The sequence below is a fragment of the Mustelus asterias genome, chromosome 16, assembly GCF_964213995.1.
Source record: "Mustelus asterias chromosome 16, sMusAst1.hap1.1, whole genome shotgun sequence".
NCBI lineage: Eukaryota > Metazoa > Chordata > Chondrichthyes > Carcharhiniformes > Triakidae > Mustelus > Mustelus asterias.
In genome coordinates, this window is record NC_135816.1 from 19,579,248 (window position 1) to 19,600,389 (window position 21,142).

Genomic DNA, 21,142 nt, shown 5'->3' on the forward strand with positions numbered 1-21,142 from the left:
CTGTGGTGTAATTTTCTTTGTTCTTTTTTTTTATCATGTCCCACCCCCATAACCCTCCTAATCCCCCTGACACTAAGAGGCAATTTATCATGGCCAGTCAATCTAACCCGCACATCATTGGACTGTGGGAGGAAACAGGAGCACCCAGAGGAAACCCACGCAGACTCAGGGAGAATGTGCAAACTCCACACGACAGTCACCTGAGGCCGGATGTTGTGTTGCAGTGATAGCTAGGGTGTAGAGAAAGATCAACTTAATATAAGGTTGGTCGATTCAAAAGTCTGATGGCAGCAGGGAAGAAGGTTGGTACATGATCTCAGACTTTTGTAGCTTTTTCCCGATAGAAGAAGGTGAAAGAGAGTATGTCCGGGGTGTGTGGGGTCTTTAATTATGCTGGCTACTCTTCTGAGGCAGTGGGAAGTATAGATGGAGTCAATGGGTAGAGGCTGGGGGGCTAATCAGGAGATAGGAAGGCTAATAAGTCTCGGGACCAATTGCATCCATCAACTATATGAATGCATGACCATGTAGGTTGAAAGTTACTGCGCCGGCCTTATTCCAGATTAAATACTGTGCATGAGGAGCCATGAAGACAATTGAAGGTACCACACATTGAAACAGCTAACCACACATAGCAATAAAATTTACAGGGAATATTGTTACTGATTGTCATTCTTAGTGTCAATGAGAATCTCTGATTAATGTGAACAGTGGGTGCTCGTGATAAGTAATAACATGGGAAATACCATTTTTAATTTTTACTTTCTATCGCAGCTTTGAGGTGTAAAATAAACCCATAACCAATGGCTAATACAAATATGTTTTTATTTTATAAATGGAGTCCACCCTCATTATGATATGCAACTGTTTCAATTTGACGCCTGAGCAACACCAAAACAATTGTGCTTTTTTGAACCTTGTGCATCTATTATCAATCAAAAGTCATTAGACTTTAACCATTAGCTGATTAACTGGGGGGAGGGGTGGGGGTTGAGTAGGGAGGCCCAAAATGCCAAAGAAACCAGTCAGGCCATAGATACAGCCGTCCTGCCATTGTCACTTTTTGGATTTGTTTCCAGCCTAGCAACCAGCCAGATTGACAGGCTTTTCCACAGCTGGGAGGGAAAGCCGGCAGCTGGAGGCCACCACTGGGATGGTCCCCAGCACTTGGGAGATAGGACAAGGTTAGCCCTCATGATCAGATAGTCAGAGAGAGAGAGGAGCCATGATCAGCAGACCAGCGGTTCAGGCTTCCTTGACAGGGGGGTCAGTTTAGGACAGAGTTGAGGAGGAACTTCTTCTCTCAGAGGGTGGTGAATCTCTGGAATTCTCTGCCCACTGAAGTGGTGGAGGCTACCTCGTTGAATATGTTTAAATCACGGATAGATGGATTCCTGATCAGTAAGGGAATTAGGGGTTATAGGGATCAGGCGGGTAAGTGGGACTGATCCACTTCAGATCAGCCATGATCTTATTGAATGGCGGGGCAGGCTCGAGGGGCTAGATGGCCTACTCCTGCTCCTATTTCTTATGTTTTTATGTTCTTATGACAGGGTGGAGGCTGGTGCTTCTGCTTCTCCTGGCCCAATGGGGTTGCTGGAAAAGCAGCTTAGCCTCTGGAACCTGTACTTCCCATCTCTTTATCACTGTCGGATTTCCCAGCCTTTTGGAAACGTGCACAACTGCAGTGGATTTTAAATCAGGTTCCCAACCGCATCATGGAAACCCAGTTTAAATATGTGGCACAGTGGTTAGCACTGCTGCCTCACAGCACCAGGGTCTCAGGTTCAATTCCAGTCTCGGGTCACTTTCTGTGTGGAGTTTGCACATTCTCTCTGCGTCTGCATGGGTTTCCTCTGGTGCTCCAGTTTCCTCCCACAGTCCATAGATGTGTGGGGTAGGTTGATTGATCATGCTAAATTGACCCTACTGTCGGGGGATTAGCAGGGTAAATGTGTGGGGTTATGGGAATAGGGCCTGGTTTGGATTGTGGTTGGTAAGGGCTCGATGGGCTGAATGGCCTTCTTCTGCACTGTAGGGATTCTATGAAGTGTCCCACTTCTCCATAATATTCACCACCGTAAGGTAGGGATTTGTTTGAGATCAAGCATCGGACCAAGCTCAAGATGAGGTACAATCCTCATCCTATCAGTTTGCATCTTGTTTGACTCCCTTGTGGGAACCATGAATTGGATTCAATTGGAAGTTGAATTTGGTTTTTGGAGCAAGCAAGGAGTGGATTTGGGTTTGCCTGGTACGCTCTGAGCATTGGCTTTGTAACTTTAAAGATGGAGTAAAACATTTTTAAATTAAAGAAATAAATATGATAGGGATTGGACATGCATGTGACATATTAAGGACCTATTCTTCATAATTACTTCCAACCCTTTTCCATGCAGTGTGATGGGTTAATGTTGAAGTCAATGGGTTTTCAATGCAATTGACCTGTCAGTATTACTGTGTTGCAGAAGCACTTATGGAGTCACAGAGCGGAGAGGTTCAGATGGTCTCTCAGCAGCAGCAAGTACTCCAGAAAGTGGAGCAGCAAGTGAGGCCAGCTTGAACTTGCAGACAAGTCCCAGTGGTAGACGAGTTGCTGTGACATCACCTCCAGTTCCTTCAGGGGGCACAATATCGAGACATATCTCTGGGAGCGGTTACAGGGGTAAGCTTATTGGTGTATAGCATAATAATCGTCAAGAACTAAAGGGATCAAATAGTATTACTGAACTCTGCACCTGCCTGACTGAGATTTGATCCAGGGCTGCAGTCTACCCAGTTAACAATGAGACATCTGGAGATTACATATTTTTATCCCATGCTTCCTTCATGGTATTCCCCTTTGTGCCAATATGGATGGCATGGTGGCCCAGTGGTTAGCACTGCTGCCTCACAGGGACATGGGTTCGATTCCCACCTTGGGTCACTGTCTATGCGGAGTCTGCACGTTCTCTCCGTGTCTGCGTGGGTTTCCTCCAGGTGTTCTGGTTTCCTCCCACAGTCTGAAAGTCGTGTTGGTTAGGTGCATTGGCCGTGCTAAATTCTCCTTCAGTGTACCTGAACAGGTGCCGGAGTGGCTAGGGGGTTTTCACAGTAACTTCATTGCAGTGTTAATGGAAGCCTACTTGTGACACTAATCAATAAACTTTAAAACTTATAAGAGAGAAAACAGAGCAGAATAAAATTATGTAAACTGTGAAATTGTTGAGATGGTTTTAGTAAGTGCACATTGATGAGCCAGTCATAGCTCCTTGACCCAATCTCCTTTACATCCCCCTTCCCCACCAGAGCCATCACTTTTCTCCCTCTCCTGCAAGTTAATGTTGTCAGATTATGGGCCTGGATCCCATATTACTTCCATTAATCTGCCTGTTACAGCTGCCTCTGGAATCCTCTAGTGGGAGATATGCCTGTGGCACTGGTGATGTTGGCTGCAATGTGAGGAGATGGAGGAGATGGACTCTTTTTCAAATGTAGCTCTATCTGTAGGCCCCAATTTATATTCCTAGGATCCATTGCCACCCCTTCTGGTGCTGAAAAGTTGTACCCATTCCAGATGGTTGTCAAACTCCTCTTGAGAATCTGAGCCTAGGATAACCCTTCAGTATAGTACTGTGGGAATTGGATGAGACTAAGACCTGTTCTGATTTTTCTGGTATATGGCACTGTTTGAATAAGAGCAAGGAATTATCTTGGTGACATAACCAATATTTATTCCTAAACCAACATCACCTAAAATTGATGATCTAGTCATTTATCTCATTGCTGTTTATAGGGCTTTGCTGTACTTCTGATTACCATGTTTCTCTGCATTACAATGGTGATTACACTTCCATAATACTTTCTTGTGGGATGTTCTGAATTCATGAAAGGTGTAAGAATTATAGAATTCCTACAGGGCAGAAAGAGGCCATTCAGCCCATCGAGCCTGCACCAACAACAATTGCATCAGGATCTATCCCTAGAACCCCACATATTTACCCTGCTAATCCCCCTGACACTAAGGATCAATTTAGCATGGCCAATCCACCTAACCCACACATCTTTGGACTGTGGGAGGAAACTGGAGCACCCGGAGGAAACCCACGCAGGCATGGGGAGAACGTGCAAACTCCACACAGACAGTGACCTGAGGCCAGAATTGAACCCAGGTCCCTGACGCTGTGAGACAGCATTGCTAACTACGATGTCACTGTGCCGCCCATATAAATGTATAAATGTAATTTCTTTCTTTCTGTCTATTCTCTCATTTGCACATTAACTCTGTTGGAATTTACTTTCTGCAGTGGTTTGGCTGGAAAATTTACCGCTAACTCAATCACTATGTTTCTTTGCTCTTTTAGTAAACATACATCGACCGATACTTGCGGTTCCTCCAGTACAGTTTCAGAGCACAAACAGCAGGTGTGTTCCAGCTGTTGTCATTCAAGCCCAGCCTTTTGCATCTCATCAGATTCTGCACCCAGTCACTGTGCACACCGCTCATTCCAATGGAACAAATAGATCTAACCGGCCCAACAGGCCCACCGCCAACACTGCCTCTACAGCGCCCCACAGCAGTAAAACATCAGCACTGCAAGTCCAAGAAGCTTCCAGTTTTACAACTGTAGGCCAAGGACGTGCACCAGTGTCAAACTTTACACCAGTGCATTGCAAAGATGAAGACAGAAGCAGCATGCACAAGGTGGGTTCGATTCATCTTACCAAAACATGGAAGTGTGAACTCGCTTCCTTTTGACTCTGACATGTTCCCAGCAATCTTTTGGGAAGGGAGAAGGGGAACAAACCAAACGGTAAAATTAAAATGGTCATGTTTTTGAAGACAACGCAATGCGTTGCAGGTCATGTTTTGAAAGATGTAATGAAGTTGATGTGAGATGGGGTTGTAGGAGAAGTGGAATGGATATCAGCTTGGCTCTGTTGCGTCCAAATGCAATGAGAGGGCAAGAAGAGTGGAGCTTTGGTTATGTCTCCTGGGAAGGGGAAGTTTACACTCTCCAGGGCTCTACAAAGGGAAGGGGGACGCTATGAATTAATTTTCTATCTGCTGATATCTCCAAAGGCAGGGAAAATGGGAAACAGGAAATGTGATGAAGAAAGGCATATGGGAAAATGAAGCAGATGCAAATATGATTTAAGTATGTCAGGGAAATGCCATGAAAATTCCACAATGCTTCATCCGTCTCTCTCTCTCTCTATTTAGTTCCCACTGCAGCAGACATTACTTCCTAGCTGAGAGATTGGACAGGCAGCTCATTCCATTGTCTCTATCAAAGCCAGTTTTGAACCAATTGTTATAAGTTGTACAAGTCTGACTTTAGTTGATTTTTTTCATCAATGAAGCATCTGTCAAAAAGAGAAAATTAGATATGTTATGCAGGAAAAAAAATATTAATCAGAGAGTGTTTGACAAATTTGAAATATGCAATTTGTGTTAGACTTGTCTCATAAAGAGTTCATCAGAACCAGGATGATTCTTCACTGTTCTCTTCCACTCTGACTATCTTTGAAAGCTAACATGAGTGAGGCCATTTCATGATAACACTCCATTACTGTTTCTTTTTCAGACTCTGACCAGCCTGGCAGCTTTTCCACCACACTGTGCCACATCGTCCACAAGGCCTAAATTCCAGCTCACCTCAGTGTGCAGCCCAACTAAAATCTTAGTAAAGCCAGAACTGGCGGCCGCTGCACAACCAGTTTCACAGGAAACCAGAGGTCCCCTCGTCCCTGTCATCTCCCACAATAGAGCTGGCTCATGCCCAATAGGAAGTGAAGAGGAGGTTCAGGTGGTGCACAGAAAGACGGGCTCCTGGGATTCTTGTTATCGTTGCACCCCGCCATCTCCACTGCACAGCTCTGCTGCCGAAGAGTGTCCGAAGTCATCACAAAACCGTTCAATGTGTTTCAACAGGTACCAACCCTTTTGAGAATGGCTGTTATTTAAAATAAACCTCTATAAAATAATGAGGGGCACAGATCAGCTAGATAATCAATATCTTTTCCCAAAGGTAGGGGAGTCTAAAACTAGAGGGCATAGGTTTAAGGTGAGAGGGGAGAGATACAGAAGTGTCCAGAGGGGCAATTTTTTCACACAGGGGGTGATGAGTGTCTGGAACAAGCTGCCAGAGGTAGTAGTAGAGGCGAGTGCAATTTTGTCTTTTAAAAAGCATTTAGACAATTACATGGGTACGGTGGGTATAGAGGGATATGCGGGCAATTTGGATTAGCTTAGGGGTTTATAAAAAAAGAGCGGCTTGGACAAGTTGGGCCGAAGGGCCTGTTTCCATGCTGTAAACCTATATGTCTCTCTGACTTTCTTGCCTGATCTCCACATCTCTTATTGCCCTTAGTGTCCAGTCATGCATATACTTATTGGCTGTGCATCTGCAGTCCATTAGGGTAAAGAATTCAAAAGATTAACAACACTTTGATTGAACAAATTTCTCCTCAACTCTGTCATGAATGGATGATTCCTTATCCTGAGATTATGATCTCAAATTCTAGACCCTCCAGCCAGGTAAAACAGCCTCTCACTATTTCCACTGTCAGGCTTTCAATTTTCCAATGAGATCATGCCTTCTAAACTCCAGACAATGAAAGCTCATTCTACTTAATTTCTCCACACAGGGCTGCCCTCTTATGCCTCGAAGCAACCAAATGAACCTTCATTTCACCCCCGCAAAATCAATGATATCTTTTCTTGAGTAAGGAATGTTACACAGTAGTCCAGGTGTGATCTCACCAAAACTGTACATGATTGTAGCAAGACTTCTTACGTTTATACCCAAAATCCCTTGAAACAAAGACTAGTATATCATTTACCTTACTAATTGCTTGCATTATCTGCACTTTTAAAAATTCTTTCATGGGATGTGATTGTCGTCCATCCATAATTCCCTCTTCTGTGATTCATGCATAATACTGAATATCAACATGTTCTGGTTTTTAATCTTTTAAAAAATATTCTGCATCTCTATTCTTCCCACCAAGAATTTACATTTCCCAACTTAATGCTTCATTTGTGGAGTTTGCACCTTCTCCCCGTGTCTGCCTGGGTGCTCCAATTTCCTCCCACAATTCAAAGATGTGCAGGTTAGGTGGGTTGGCCCTGCTAAATTGACCCTTAGTGTCCCAAAATGTGTAAATTAGATGGATTAGCCATGGGAAATCTGTGGGGTTACAGGATAGGATCGGGGAGAGGGCCTGAGTAAGATACTCTGTCGAGTGCCGGTGCAGATGCGATGGGCCAAATAGCCTCTTCAGCATTGTAGGGCTTCTGTGATTCCATGATCTCTCACATTCTTATCCAATCGCTTAAGCGATTGTCCTTCTCACAACTTACTTTTCCACCTAGCTTTCTATAGTCAGAAAGCTTGGATATGTTGCCCTCATTTCAGTCACTGATATAGATTGTAAGTAGCTGAGGCTCAAACACTGATTTGTTGTTTACTTAGCTTTCTAAATATTCATCTATTGAAAGACAACAACTCTGCCCTATTTATTTTGCTGTTCCTCACAACTAAATACAAGCAGTCCATATGAGGAAAGGAGAGGAATCCGAAAGGAAAAGTATTTAGCTCAAACTGCTAGTAAAATAAATATTCAATTCTTAACTCATTGTCAACTCTCAACAATCAGACTCTGGCACAAGTTTCCTCATTGGGAATGCTTTTTTTCTGACTGAAAGGTAGGCTCAGGTAAGAAGGCTTGAGGGATGACTTAACAGAATTTGTTACATTTGGGCACAATCTTACCTGCTGCTCACGCCATACTCCAGTTGCAATGAGGTCAGAGAATTTAGCGCCCAGCCAAATTTCTGTTCACAGCAGAGAGAAGGGAAAATCCTGCAGGGGTGAATGGCTGTAACATTCTGGCCTTTGATAGAGTGGACACGGAGAGAATGTTTCCATCTGTGGGGAAGAGCATAACTGGAGGCCATCAATGTAAGATAGTCACCAAGAATCCAATAGGGAATTAAGAAGGAACCTCATCACCCAAAAGAACATAGAACAGTACAGCACAGAACAGGCCCTTCGGCCCACGATGTTGTGCCGAGCTTTATCTGAAACCAAGATCAAGCTATCCCACTCCCTATCATCCTGGTGTGCTCCATGTGCCTATCCAATAACCGCTTAAATGTTCCTAAAGTGTCTGACTCCACTATCACTGCAGGCAGTCCATTCCACACCCCAACCACTCTCTGAGTAAAGAACCTACCTCGGACATCCTTCCTATATCTCCCACCATGAACCCTATAGTTATGCCCCCTTGTAATAGCTCCATCCACCCGAGGAAATAGTCTTTGAACGTTCACTCTATCTATCCCCTTCATCATTTTATAAACCTCTATTAAGTCCTCCACTCCAGAGAGAACAGCCCCAGCTCCCTCAACCTTTCCTCATAAGACCTACCCTCCAAACCAGGCAGCATCCTGGTAAATCTCCTTTGCACTCTTTCCAGCGCTTCCACATCCTTCTTATAGTGAGGTGACCAGAACTGCACACAATATTCCAAATGTGGTCTCACCAAGGTCCTGTACAGTTGCAGCATAACCCCACGGCTCTTAAACTCCAACCCCCTGTTAATAAAAAGAGTGATAAGAATGTGGAACTCACTACCTCAGAAAGTGGTTGAAGTGAATTGTACCCCAGATGCAGTTAAAGGGAAGCCAGGCAAGCATATGAGGGAGAAGAGAGGAAAGGTAGGAAGAGGCTTGTGTAGAGCATGAACACTGGCATGTACTGTTGCGCCAAATAGCTTGTTTCTGTGTTGTATATCCTGTGTAAACTATATAATATATAATATATATAATACACATTTCTCTGTTGCCCTCTCATTACTCCCAAAGTTAATAGAAACTTTTTCTGTTCCCACAGATGCAGAGCAGTACTTTCTTATCCAGCCCAAGGTGAGGCGGAGCTCGGCCTGGAGCAAGGTGACATTATACTGGTGCACAGGAAACGTCAGGATGGCTGGTTCCAAGGAACGCACACAGAGAGTGGGAAGACAGGCCTCTTTCCAGGAAGCTTTGTCGAAAGTTTACAGTGAGGCTGAAATCTGAAATTAGATTGAAGTTGAAAGGTGACAACAGCATCTCAGTAAGGCAGTTTTGCCCTATGACACTGTGTATGAGATAATAGCCAATGTGTGGTAATGCTGTCACAACGAACTTTCACCCATATCGCACAGAAGAATGGACAGTAATCTGAAGCACATCTATTTGTATGGGCAGCTTTGGAGAGAAGCAACATGAACTATTCTCCAACTATGCATGTGTCATCCAGTATAGCAAAAGTACCAGGAACGCATTCCGCCCAGATTACCTCCCAAATAGACTGCAGCGCCCTTTCAATCACAACATGTTCCCAAGGTTCGTGCACCAGCAGCACAGCTGTGTTGAGCTAAATATATCGAAGAGCACATATAATTCAGTCAGATGGTCAATCTGTCTATCGCAGGTCAAAACCAGACAGTAGAATAATCCTCTTTATAATGGCTGACTTTGGAATAATATACGAGACAGCTAAAAGCATGTTATGAAGATGTTTCCAGATAAAACTAAGCCTGTTGTGTTATGTTGGATTGTTACCAGAAAGTGTGTGTTATTGCAATGTTTACAGGGTGGAATGGTATTTTAGATAAGATGTGGTCTATTTCAGTTTAGTTTTATGATGCTTAATTATGGCCATTTTTCAGTTGCACTAATGTTGGTGTTGTTCCGTCAAAGAAAGTAAAATATACACAAAATATATTTGTCAAAAACCTCTGACCTTGTCCGGGGCTGCAATTCTCCAGTCCCGCTGCAGTGAATAGAGTTTTGGCTGAGTGCCAAATTCTCCATTCTCACTGGCAGCAACGGCGGGTCTGGACGCGATCAGTGGGTGAATCCTGTCCATTACCTTAACTCATTTGATTGAACTGATTGTTTCAATTCAAATGCATATGAATTAGCAGCAGATAATACTCCCATGAGATTATTTTCACCGTTTGCTTTGAAGAAGTTCAAAAACACAATCAAAAGTCATTAAAGTGAAATCAAAATTTGGGAATTGGACTTTAGGCACATTGAATGTTAAAATAAATGCTCATTTTGAATTTTATTAGTGGGATGGGTTAACTGGGGGGACAATTGCACAATTAGGCTGAAAAGCAGAAAGTTTCAGTCTATTTAATTTTAGTTTGGTAGACAATGTTTCTGGGATTTGTGGTTCCAATTCTCCCCAACCCTTTTTTTACAGCATCTCATTCTCTGCTGAAAGTGACTATGATGGGAATGTTCCCGTCCTGCCCGCCACAGGAATCGTAGTGGGTGGGACAGGACCATAGGTCTGTTGACCTCGGGCGGGATTTTCCAGTTTTGGGGCGAGTGCGGCCTGAAAATCCAACCCATATATGATGGTTTTGATATTTCAATGGTAGTCAAATAATGGAAGTTGTGTCATCCATTATACTTTGCAACATTGAGGGTATGCTGGATATTAATGATGCTTGGATGATCCTGGAAGCTAGCATACTTTGCGGTTGAGTGGAGGGTACTTAACTCTTTAAAGATGGTGGAATTAATCACTGAATGAACACACAGGCAGCAATTTTGAAATTTGAATATCAAGTACTTTAACTGGTAGCAACTAGACTGGTAGACAAGCTGCACTGAGACAAGCCTCTGAGGCATGTCAATCACATTCTCTACCTCCTCTCCTCCCTCTTCTTGTGAAAATCCCCTGGTCGCCAACACTCCAGCGCCTGTTCGGGTACACGGAGGAAGAATTTAGCATGGCCAATGCACCTACCCAGCACGTCCTTAAGACTGTGGGAGGAAACCGAAGCATCCGGAGGAAAGTTACGCAGACACGGGGAGAATGTGCAAACTCCATACAGACAGCAAACAAAGTTGAGAATCGAGCCTGGGTCCCTGTGAGGCAGCAGTGCTAACCACTGTGCCGCCGTGCCACTCAGAAACCCCTTTGGCAGTGGTGGGATTCAATTCCCCCAATGCCATCGAAATGACTGGAGCCTAAATCCAGCGTCGCAGACCACTCAGCCACGCTACCGCGGTTGTGAGGATACGTAAAGTTGGAGATATGTGAATGTCCTTTGGAACATGTTGTTTTCTGTATTGCAAGGATCATGATAAGGAGGGCAATTGATCAAAGATGAAATGAGAGGTTTTATTTTACATAGGATGGTGGAAGAAAGAAAGTTCCTTTAGGAGATTGAAAGGGTTGAGTAGAAGTGGAATGGATTGTACTTTTATCATGGGCTTGACAAACTTTTATATGATGCAAAAGATGGGTGAGTTGTATCTGCTGTTGATAAAGATCAAAATTGCTTTTTGCCTTTTCTTCCATGTAAAAGTGCATGGGAGGAACAGGTTTGGACTTCCCTCATTACAGAATTTTATCGTGAATATTTGGGAGTTACGTTAAGTGTCACAGGGAGTGCGCAATAATTGTGTTTACACGCTTTCCCATCTGACTCTTCTGTCCATTAATGCGTGTAAAATAGTGGGTATGCATTCTGATCACAGCATTGTCAGTTATTGAAGGCTGGGACTTCTCAAGCGGATGAATAATTACAGTTTTTTATAAAACAACTCAAGTTGCTCACTTAAAGGAAGCCGTTGTTTAGTTCCAGTACATTTTTTGCTCTGACCAAGGGATTTCCAAAACATCAACGTAATGACGATCTTTTCTTTCTCCATGAAAAGTAAGTACAGTGTGTTCCAACAAAAGGAACTTTGTGACAATTTAAAGCCAAGATCGGATCTTACCCAATTTGGTGCATTGAATACAGAATATAAAAATAGGGCTGTTTGACAGAGATACCACGAGGAATGTGTAACTTCTGTGCACAAAACAAAAATGAATGCTTTGGAAGCAACCAATAAACACTTGCCCTATTGTTGGATTTTCTAAAGCTGGGAGGCCTGAAATGGCCGTCACACCACACCAGAGTATAGAGACCTGATGCCTACCCAATATTAGACCTTGGGTGTTGGTAATATTATTTGGGTGCATATTACACAGATGCCCGGTGGCACAGTGGTTAGCGCTGCCACCTCATGGTGCTAGGGAGCCGGTCTCAATTCCTGGCTTGGGTCACTGTCTATGTGGAATCTGCACATTCTCCTCATATCTGCGTGGGTTTACTCCGGGTGCTCTGGTTTCCTCCCACAGTCTGAAAGACGTGCTGGTTAGGTGCATCGGCCATGCTAAATTCTCCCTCAGTGTACCCGAACAGGTGCCGGAGTGTGGCAACTGGGGGATTTTCACAGTAACTTCATGTAAGGCTACTTGTGACACTAATAAATAAACTTAAACTTAACACCCTCACAGACAGCTTGCCCATGTTAATAGTGACCTGAAGGTAAATTCTGAGAGAAATGTGGAGGCAGAGCAGTATTCCTGGCTCCACGGCATTGATTTTGGAACTAGTTTTGTTGAAAAAAAGCAGCCGCTGAAGTACCCTGCGAGAAGCAGCCCCAGCTCCTGTTCTACACATTATTATCCAATTTCACAAAGGGGCCTAAAGTAGGCATTAGACCTCTTATTTACATATCTAAAAAGTCTGATGCTGTTTCTGTTGGCTGCCAGGGGCACCTGAAAAATGGCTCAACCCAACATTCATATGTATTGGTCCACATTCTGCCCATTTTACCACTGAGAGAGAGAAATAAGGAGAACTGATTCTCTCAGAGGGTCCCTAGTCTTTTTAATTCTCTTCCACAGACAGCGGTGGAGACTGGGTTGTTGAATATATTCAAGGCTGAGTTGCACAGATATTTGATCTACAAGGGACTCAAGGGTAATCGGGGTGGGGGGGGGGGGAGGGGCGGTGGCAGGAGTTGGGGGGATCCACAGGAAAGTGGAGATAAGACCACTATCAGGTCAGCCATGATCTTACTCAATGGCATAGAAAGGCATGATGGGTCAAATGGCTTACTGCTGCTCCTATTCATTACAATCTTATCATCCTCTGGTCTTAAGTGGGGACCTATAGGTGCAATTTCTATCCCAGGGTGTTCAGTCTCAGTTGAAAACTGATTTTAAAACTTTTACTCATGTCACTATCTGTCCCTTCTCAAACACAAGAGGACTGAAGCCAATTGTAACGCTGCTACTGCTGATCCAACTGAATCCAGGCAACTCAGCATAAACTTAACAGCAAACCTTTATTATTTGGGTCAGCTGTGTCGCGGTGTTAAAATATCCTGGCACGATCGAGACCATATTTGTAGATTTGTTCTGCAAATACTGGGGCCAATTCTCCCAAAGAAATTCAAAGTGTTGAATTCACATGAAAACTGAAGTAAATCACGCTGTTTTTTTCAGCGGGGGTTTCAGAATGAATCTCCCACACTCTGAGCACTGCACAGTGCGCGAGCATTAATCAGTCTAAAGATCAGTGGGCGGGCCCCATTCCCACTGGAGAGGCCGACAGCTTAGCACTGAGCGAGCCATTGCGCGTGCGCCGATCTGTCATAGCCGAGATCGACGCATGTGCAGTGGTCCCGCCTCCCAATCCCTGGCCAGCCCCATGACCCTACAATGTCAGCCCTCCCACCCTCCCATGGCTTGATCGCTGGACTCCCGGATATGTCCAGACCAGCCTCGATCCCTCCACCCCCCCCCCCCCCCCCCCAGCCCTGATCTCCTGTCTATCCCCAACAGCCACCCGCAGTCCCTCTCCCCCCCCCTCCCCCCCCCCAGCCCTGATCTCCTGTCTATCCCCAACAGCCACCCGCAGTCTCTCCCCCCCACCCTCCTGGGCCCCGACCTCCCCCAGCAGGTTACAACTCTCCCCCCCCCTCACCAATAGCCAGCCCTGATTGCTGGTCTCCCTCTCCCCCCACCGCCCCCCCCCCCGATCCTGACTGCAGAGTGGTGGCGGGACCCCCTACCCTACTGATCGCCCCCCCCCCCCCCCAACTTCCCATGCCTGGTGGGCAGTGCCAAGATGCTTCCTGGGCATTGGCACTTTGCTCCTTGGGCAGTGCCAGTGCCCAGCCTGGCACTGCCAAGGTGCCAATGCCAGGGGGGCATGCTCCCCGCCCCTCCCCTCCCGCCCAGGCCCAGTCCTCTGGCATCCTCGATTGCCTCCCCTTCACTCCAGTGGGGTCGGGTTGCCAGCTCCCCCCAAGTGGGGAGCTACTGTAAACCCCGGCAGAGTGAAACATTCCTGGTGGGGGCGGATGCTAGTGGGCCTCGAAATTTCATAAATTATATTAAAATTAAGGGCTGCATTCATCAGGCAGCTCTCTGATTGCCGACGCGGAGCTGACAGTGCTGGAAATCTGGTGCTGGGAGACGCTCTGTGCAGGACGCCCAGCGCGGATCGCGTGAATCAGGCGCCGCTTGAATCTCCTGGCACACTGCGCTGAAAAATCAGCTCAGTGGGATGGGAGAATTGCCCCCATCATTTTTGACTGTTACTTCACAAACTCGCCTAGAAATTGAAAATGAGTAATTAATCATTTGCCCCAAGCACATTTATTTTTACGATACGTTTTCAGCCCCTGCACGGCAGCTGTGAATATACATTAAATTTAAAAACAGAAGAAAACATTACTGGTTGTTATGTCAGTAATCAGATTAGGGATGCATCGAATTCTTGAAGAACAGTGTTTGATGTCCATAGAGCTGTAAGCCCAAGGGGCTTTTTGGTAATCCAACAACACATAGCCTGGATCAGGTGCTATGACACAGACCGCAAAATGGATCCATTTTACTGTGACTGTCATTACAAGTATAAACTTGCTTCCTGCTTGAATGAAATTCCACTGTGATAATGTGAAACGTTCAAACTCCTACTAAGTCTTCTTGTGCCCCAGAGTTTGTAATAAAGAGGTTCAACTGAAAAAGCGACTGATAAACGTGACTGCAGATAAGATGCAGTTAGTCACTCATCATTTATCTATAATTTTTAAAAAGATCTTCACAGAATTCTAGTTTTCCAATATTATTGCCACACAAGCAGATACTTTTAGAAGAATCATAGAATTCCTGCAGTGCAGAAGGAGGCCATTCGGTCCATCAAACCTGCACCGACACCAATCCCACCTGGACCCTACCCCTGAAACCCCACATATTTACCCTAATAGCCCTCCCCTGATACTAAGGGACAATTTAGCATGGCCAATATACCTAACCTGCACACCTTTAGAGTGGGAGGAAACCGGAGCTCCAGAAGGAAACCCACGCAGACATGGGGAGAACGTGCAAACTCCACACAGGCAATGACCCGAGGCTGGAATTGAACCTAGGTCTCTGGCGGTGAGGCAGTAGAGCTAACCACTGTGCCACTGTGTCACCCCCTACTGGGCTGTTGATTCCCTACAGTCAAGTTCAACACAACCATTGTAAATTGCACTTAACCCCCAAGTGACTGCTGAAGAGGTACACCAGCCAGTCACACCTCAACCTCTCCAGTCTGGAAATCTACTGCTCAGAAACACCAGTTAACTGGAGAATGTTTCAGCAGACCCATGGACTTGATAACTGATTGCTTGGGCACCACAACAAATCAAGAAGGCATGGGCTCAGTAAAGATAATTGGTACAGGTCAGACATTCAAAATCCGTACCCTCATGACTAAGACATGCCAGATTTTGGATTTTTCTAGATTTTGGATATCCAACCTGTACAGTGCCTGAAACTCTTACAGACCCTGATAATACAGACTCTGAAACTAAAACAGAAATTAGACAAAAACGTTCGGTTTCGGATAGCTGGTTTGGGCGTTCAACCTGAATTTAGAGACTTAAAACAATTTTTATCACTGCTGTATAATGTTTTACCACTATTTTCTGTTTTAGGGAAAATAGGGGCGGCACTGTAGCACAGTCCCTGCCTCACAGCGGCAGGGACCCACGTTCAAATCCGGCCTCAGGTCACTGTCTGTGTGCAGTTTGCACGTTCTCCCTGTGTCTGTGTGGATTTCCTCCGGGTGCTCCGGTTTCCTTCCACACTCCAAATATGTGTGGGTTAGTTTGATTGACTATGCTAAAGTGATCCTAGCGTCAGGGAATTAGCGGGGTTTATGTGGGTTTATAGAAATAGGGCTGGGTAGGATTGTGGTCGGTGCAGACTCGATGGGCTGAATGGCCTCCTTCTGCCCTGTAGGGATTCTATGATTCTATTTATATTGACAGCATTTACCAGTTCACACATTTATGATTAGACATTCTAACATCATTGTACAATCCCGAATGCTTGGAAATTCAGAAATGACTTGGTCCCAAGCGTTCCAGATGGAAGTGGTTACTGTGTCAACACTTTGGCCTGAGGTATCTGCTTATGAGTTAGAAACTTAACAGGATGGGATGCATAACTAAAATAACAATGAAGTGTTAGTCTACCGAGTCTCAGAGGTGAGTATCCTGTTTGCCTGATACAATAATAGCACACGTGTAGTCAGCAAGTAGGTTGTGGATATGAATCCCACACCAGTGGACTTAAGTTCATTATCTTACACTGTGGGAATGCTGCATCAAAGCAACTTAGTCCGCTATGCATGTTAATGGCTGTCATTATACGCTATTGGAAGGAGACTAGCAAGATCTCCTCATTTGACATTGGCAAATTATAAATGACCTGGGCACTTGTCTTATTGCTGTTTGGGAATCAGAATGGTTGGTGCATTTCTTTGCAGAACAGCTGCACTGTCCAAAAGTAATATTTTGTGCCAAGTACTCAGAGGATTTTCCAGTGAGGTGGTAAAGTACAAGAATTTATTTCTTTTGCTCTGATCGGAACCACATTGATCGAGGGAGGTGCCATTTGGCACATCTCCCTGTGCAATAGATGGGAAGCCAAAGGGCAAAGTTATATCTTGGTGATCTATGGTGCCCTCAAAATCATTACACGGGGCATCACCAGGCACCTCTCTGAACCCACTCTCTTGGTGCAGTCATTGGATGAGGCAGATGGAAAAGAGGTCAAAATTTAAAAATAAGGGAAGAGGGGGGTTGATCATTCAAATGCCCACCTAAAGATAAATGTTTCAAACATTTGCATAGATGGGGAGGCACTGCTGACCAGCAATCAGTTAAAACAAATCACAGGGCAGCAAAGCATGTTAAAGGTTCCCAATCCCATTTGCGTCACTGACAATGTGTTAGCACAGCACATCAATCTCACTGTACCTGTGGTATCACTGTGTGCTATATGTGATCTTTCTCATGCCATGCACATTTGTTCTGTAACGGTGTAGTATTCAAAATGTAAGACGATTTTTACATGTGGCTTGGTTCACTTTGAGTGTAAAAACAGGTAGGGGGCAAGTGCACAATGAAAACACTGCACAGCAATGAACCTGTGACTGTTGTACAAGAATGTGGTTTTCTTCAGTAATTTATGATGTGTTTTTTTTGTATCATGTTAATGGAATCCTGGATGAAGGAGACATTAATAAAACAGGGTTGAATTCTGCAGAATAAAACAAAAATTCTGGAACATGACTGGAGCAAATGAGAAGTTCAATATCAAGGACTTCATATCACAGATTCCAGACCAGTACTAATGGAGAATGATGGAAGCAAATCCAAGTTATATTATCAGCAGCTATGTTACTCTTCTCTTAAAGACGGGAGTTCTCTGCATGTAGAGAGATCAGCTCCATAGAAGTTTACAGGATAGTCAAATAAGCCAACATTAGGAGACAGGGAATGATTGAAATACTCTGTCACGGAATATATATTGTGGAAAATGGTGTCCCAATTTGTCAAAGCAATTGCAAATCATAGAATCATCATAGAATCCCTACAGTGCAGAAGGCCATTTCTCCCAGAGAGCCTGCGCCGACAACAATCCCACCCAGGCCTTATCCCCTTAACCCTACGTAATTACACTGTCAGTCCCCCTGACACTAAGGGGCAATTTAGCATGGCAATCCACCTAACCTGCACATCTTTGGAGTGTGGGAGAAAACTGGAACACCCAGAGAAAACCCAATGAGGAAGGCAATTTGGCCCAATTCAATTCATCATTCCAGAGAAATAATGATCTCTTCATGCACAGTTTGGCATCCATTTGCTTCTCAACTTATGTCAGGGCTTTTGTCTCCAGTGCTATATTGGAGGTTTATTCAATGTGTTGATATCACAAAATCGCCCTTCACACAAATAGTTACCAATTCAAATATGATCTTTTATTCATTTTATTTTTATGATCCAGTTTCACTATTTTTAATTGAAAGTAACATTCCAGGCTAACATTGCCCCAACCCTCACCACTCAAGAAGCCTGTGCAATTTTCCCTTGCTGAAAATAACAGAGAACCATACAGCACAGGAACAGGCCCTTCGGCTCACCAAGCCTGCACCGATCATGCTGTCCTACCTAGACCAACCACCTGTATCCCTCTATTCCCCACCTGTTCATGTGCCTATCCAGACAAGTCTTAAATGTCGCTAACGTATCTGCCTCCACCGCCTCACTTGGCAGTGCATTCCAGGCCCCCACCACCCTCTGTAAAAAACTTCCCCCGCACATCTCCACTGAACCTTTCCCTCCTTATCTTGAACTTGTGCCCCCTTGTAATTGTCATTTCTGCCCTGGGAAAAAGCTTCCAACTGTTCACCCCATCTGTACCTCTCATAATTTTATCCGGTCGTCCCTCAGCCTCCGTCTTTCCAGGGAGAACAATCCCAGTTTATTCAATCTCTCCTCATAGGGGATTTTCACAGTGAATTCATTGCAGTGTAAGCCTACTTGTGACATTAATTTAAAAAAGTAAACTAATAAAAATAAACTTTAGCTAAAAGCCGCCATACCAAGCAACATCCTGGTAAATCTTTTCTGTACTCCCTCCAAAGCCACCAGTCCTTTTGGTAGTGTGGCGACCAGAATTGGACACAGTATTCCAAATGTGGTCCAAACAACGTTTTATGTAACTATAACATAAAGACTGTAACAAAAGACCAAAGGTTTTCTAGTCTTTCCTCGTAACTCAGATCCCTTACAGTGAAAGCCAGTGTTTTTCTGATTACAAACCTATGTGGTAGAGGAAACAACACAAACATATATTTTTGCAAAAACGAAAGATTGTGCTTCGGTCACAACCGTCTCACATTTTAATGTGAGCCCAACAGCAGCCAGCCAGCGGCTGACGACCCTTTATAAAGATGTAGACAGTGAGCAGCTGAACCAGCCTTTTCCCTGCACCATTTAACAGACGTTGCAAGCTCCATGTCTAAGGTATTCCGCAGCTTCCCACACTGCCAATCCTCTTAGCATCGCAGTCACCTGCTGCTTAAAGCACAGACGGTCGCCTTGGTGACAAGAAACTACGAAAGCGGATGGGGGGAAAAAGTGAGAGCAGCCTCACAGATGAATTTTAAAAAAAAACACAACTGCATTGAACTCACTGGAGATCTGCGAACGAGGACTTTCATGTTTTACAATTATGTGCATTCAAGATGATGCTCGATTTGCATTTCAAAGGTGCAGTGCTCCCAGATGTTGAAATAATGGCACTGCGGAGAATCGTGACGCCAAGTAGCTCAACAGCTCTCCCTGCTGACAGTTTTTGGGTTTCACTTTTCATTTAGTATTTGGCTGTTCTTCTCCAGTGAAACTAAGCTGCATCAATGTATCTTGTATTTTTAAGAGTGCAGTTAGGAACAGCAGTAAACTGCCTCATAGAATCCCAGTAAGAAGTAATCGCCGGCATCTCCACATCATCATAGAATCCCGACAGTGCAGAAGAAGGCCATTCAGCCCATCGAGTCTGCACCGACAACAAACCCACCCCAGTCTGCCCCTCGAGTCTGATCCATCAATCAATGAGTTTATTGCTGATCTATGACCCAGCTCCATGTATCCAGCCTTTGCCCCATGTCCCTTAATACTTTGGTGTCAATTGTCATTTGTGGGAGAGTTCCAAACTTGTACCACCTCTTGCATATGTTGGTGTTTCTTAACTTCACTCCTGTCTGGCTCTGATTTTTAGATTATGTTCTCATCCTAGACTCCATCACTAGTAGAAATAGTTTCTATCACCCCATCTGTCCCCTTTAATACCTTGATCAAATTACTTCTTAATCTTCTAAATTCCATGGAATTCAACCCTCATTGAAGTTCAGATATTATTCTTGATCATAAATACAGTGGCATTTAATCTATGTCATTCATGCTGGGTTTCACCCCACTGCAATATGTAAGTTAGAATATCCAAATTTATCTTAGTAAAAAGCTTTACCTGCACATCCTGTCTGCGTAACTTGACTTTCCAACTTTTCCCCATTCTATGTTCCGACATCAACATTTATAATGGGAATAGTCTATGTAAAAAAAATCACTCTACTTGCACAATCTTGCCACTAGGTTTCAGAAGTTCTAATGTCTAAAACAAGGGTTGAAACTTCTCTTCATAAACTTCATCATACAATTAAATTTAGAACATTGATCAGAATTCTACGGCTGTTCACACCAGCGGGATTCTCTGGTCCCGCCGACAGCGCAGGCCCTCCCGCTGGTTTTCCCAGTGGTGTGGAGTGGCTTCAGCGGGAAATTCCATTGAGTGGCAGGACTAGAAAATTGCACCACCAGCGAACAGCATGCTCACATCCACCGCTGAGAACCACGCGGCTGGGAGGCTTGAGAATCCCACCCATTGTCCTTTCGTGCCTTCTTTAAGGTTTGTGCTTGATAGCCCCTGCCTTTCCAAAAGCACATTATTTGGCTGGAACTTTCCAGCCACTCATGCTGGCGGGATCTGCCAGTCCTGCCCATGGCGCACTCCTACAGCGGGCTTCCAGATGGTGAGGGGTGCATTCACTGGGAAACCTGCCATTGGCCAATGGTGGGCCAACTCCCCAAAACATATGGCAGATTGCATGGAACATTCCACCCTGAGATGTGATATTTTTGCTGGAGCGATGACTATTTTAACTAAGCTTGAATTGTGTAGATTGTGTTTACATGAGATATATCTTGAAGTAAAGTCGCTGCTGCAGTACAGAAAAAGCAGAGGTAAATTTGCACAAAGCAAACTCCCACAAACATATCAGACAACCTTAATTTTTGATGTTACTTTCAACATCATACACAAAGAACAATGGAGAATTCATTCGGGTAGAATCTATAGGATCTGAAAGTTTAACAATGCCATGATTAATCCACATCCAGTAACTGATCTTA

At 44.4% G+C, this 21,142-nt stretch overlaps 1 protein-coding gene across 4 annotated transcripts in view; it reads left to right on the forward strand.

Moving 5' to 3' along the window:
• The window catches only part of LOC144505041 (E3 ubiquitin-protein ligase SH3RF1-like), a 63,205-nt gene extending 53,445 nt beyond the window's left edge, over positions 1-9,760 (forward strand). For all 4 annotated transcript variants that reach the window (XM_078230735.1, XM_078230732.1, XM_078230734.1 and 1 more), the window contains 4 exons: positions 2,469-2,665; positions 4,344-4,684; positions 5,568-5,914; positions 8,880-9,760. In XM_078230735.1, the coding sequence (XP_078086861.1) occupies positions 2,469-2,665; positions 4,344-4,684; positions 5,568-5,914; positions 8,880-9,051 (1,057 nt within the window). In that variant the 3' untranslated portion in view covers positions 9,052-9,760. The remainder of the gene's footprint in view (positions 1-2,468; positions 2,666-4,343; positions 4,685-5,567; positions 5,915-8,879) is intronic.
• Positions 9,761-21,142: the final 11,382 nt, after the last annotated feature.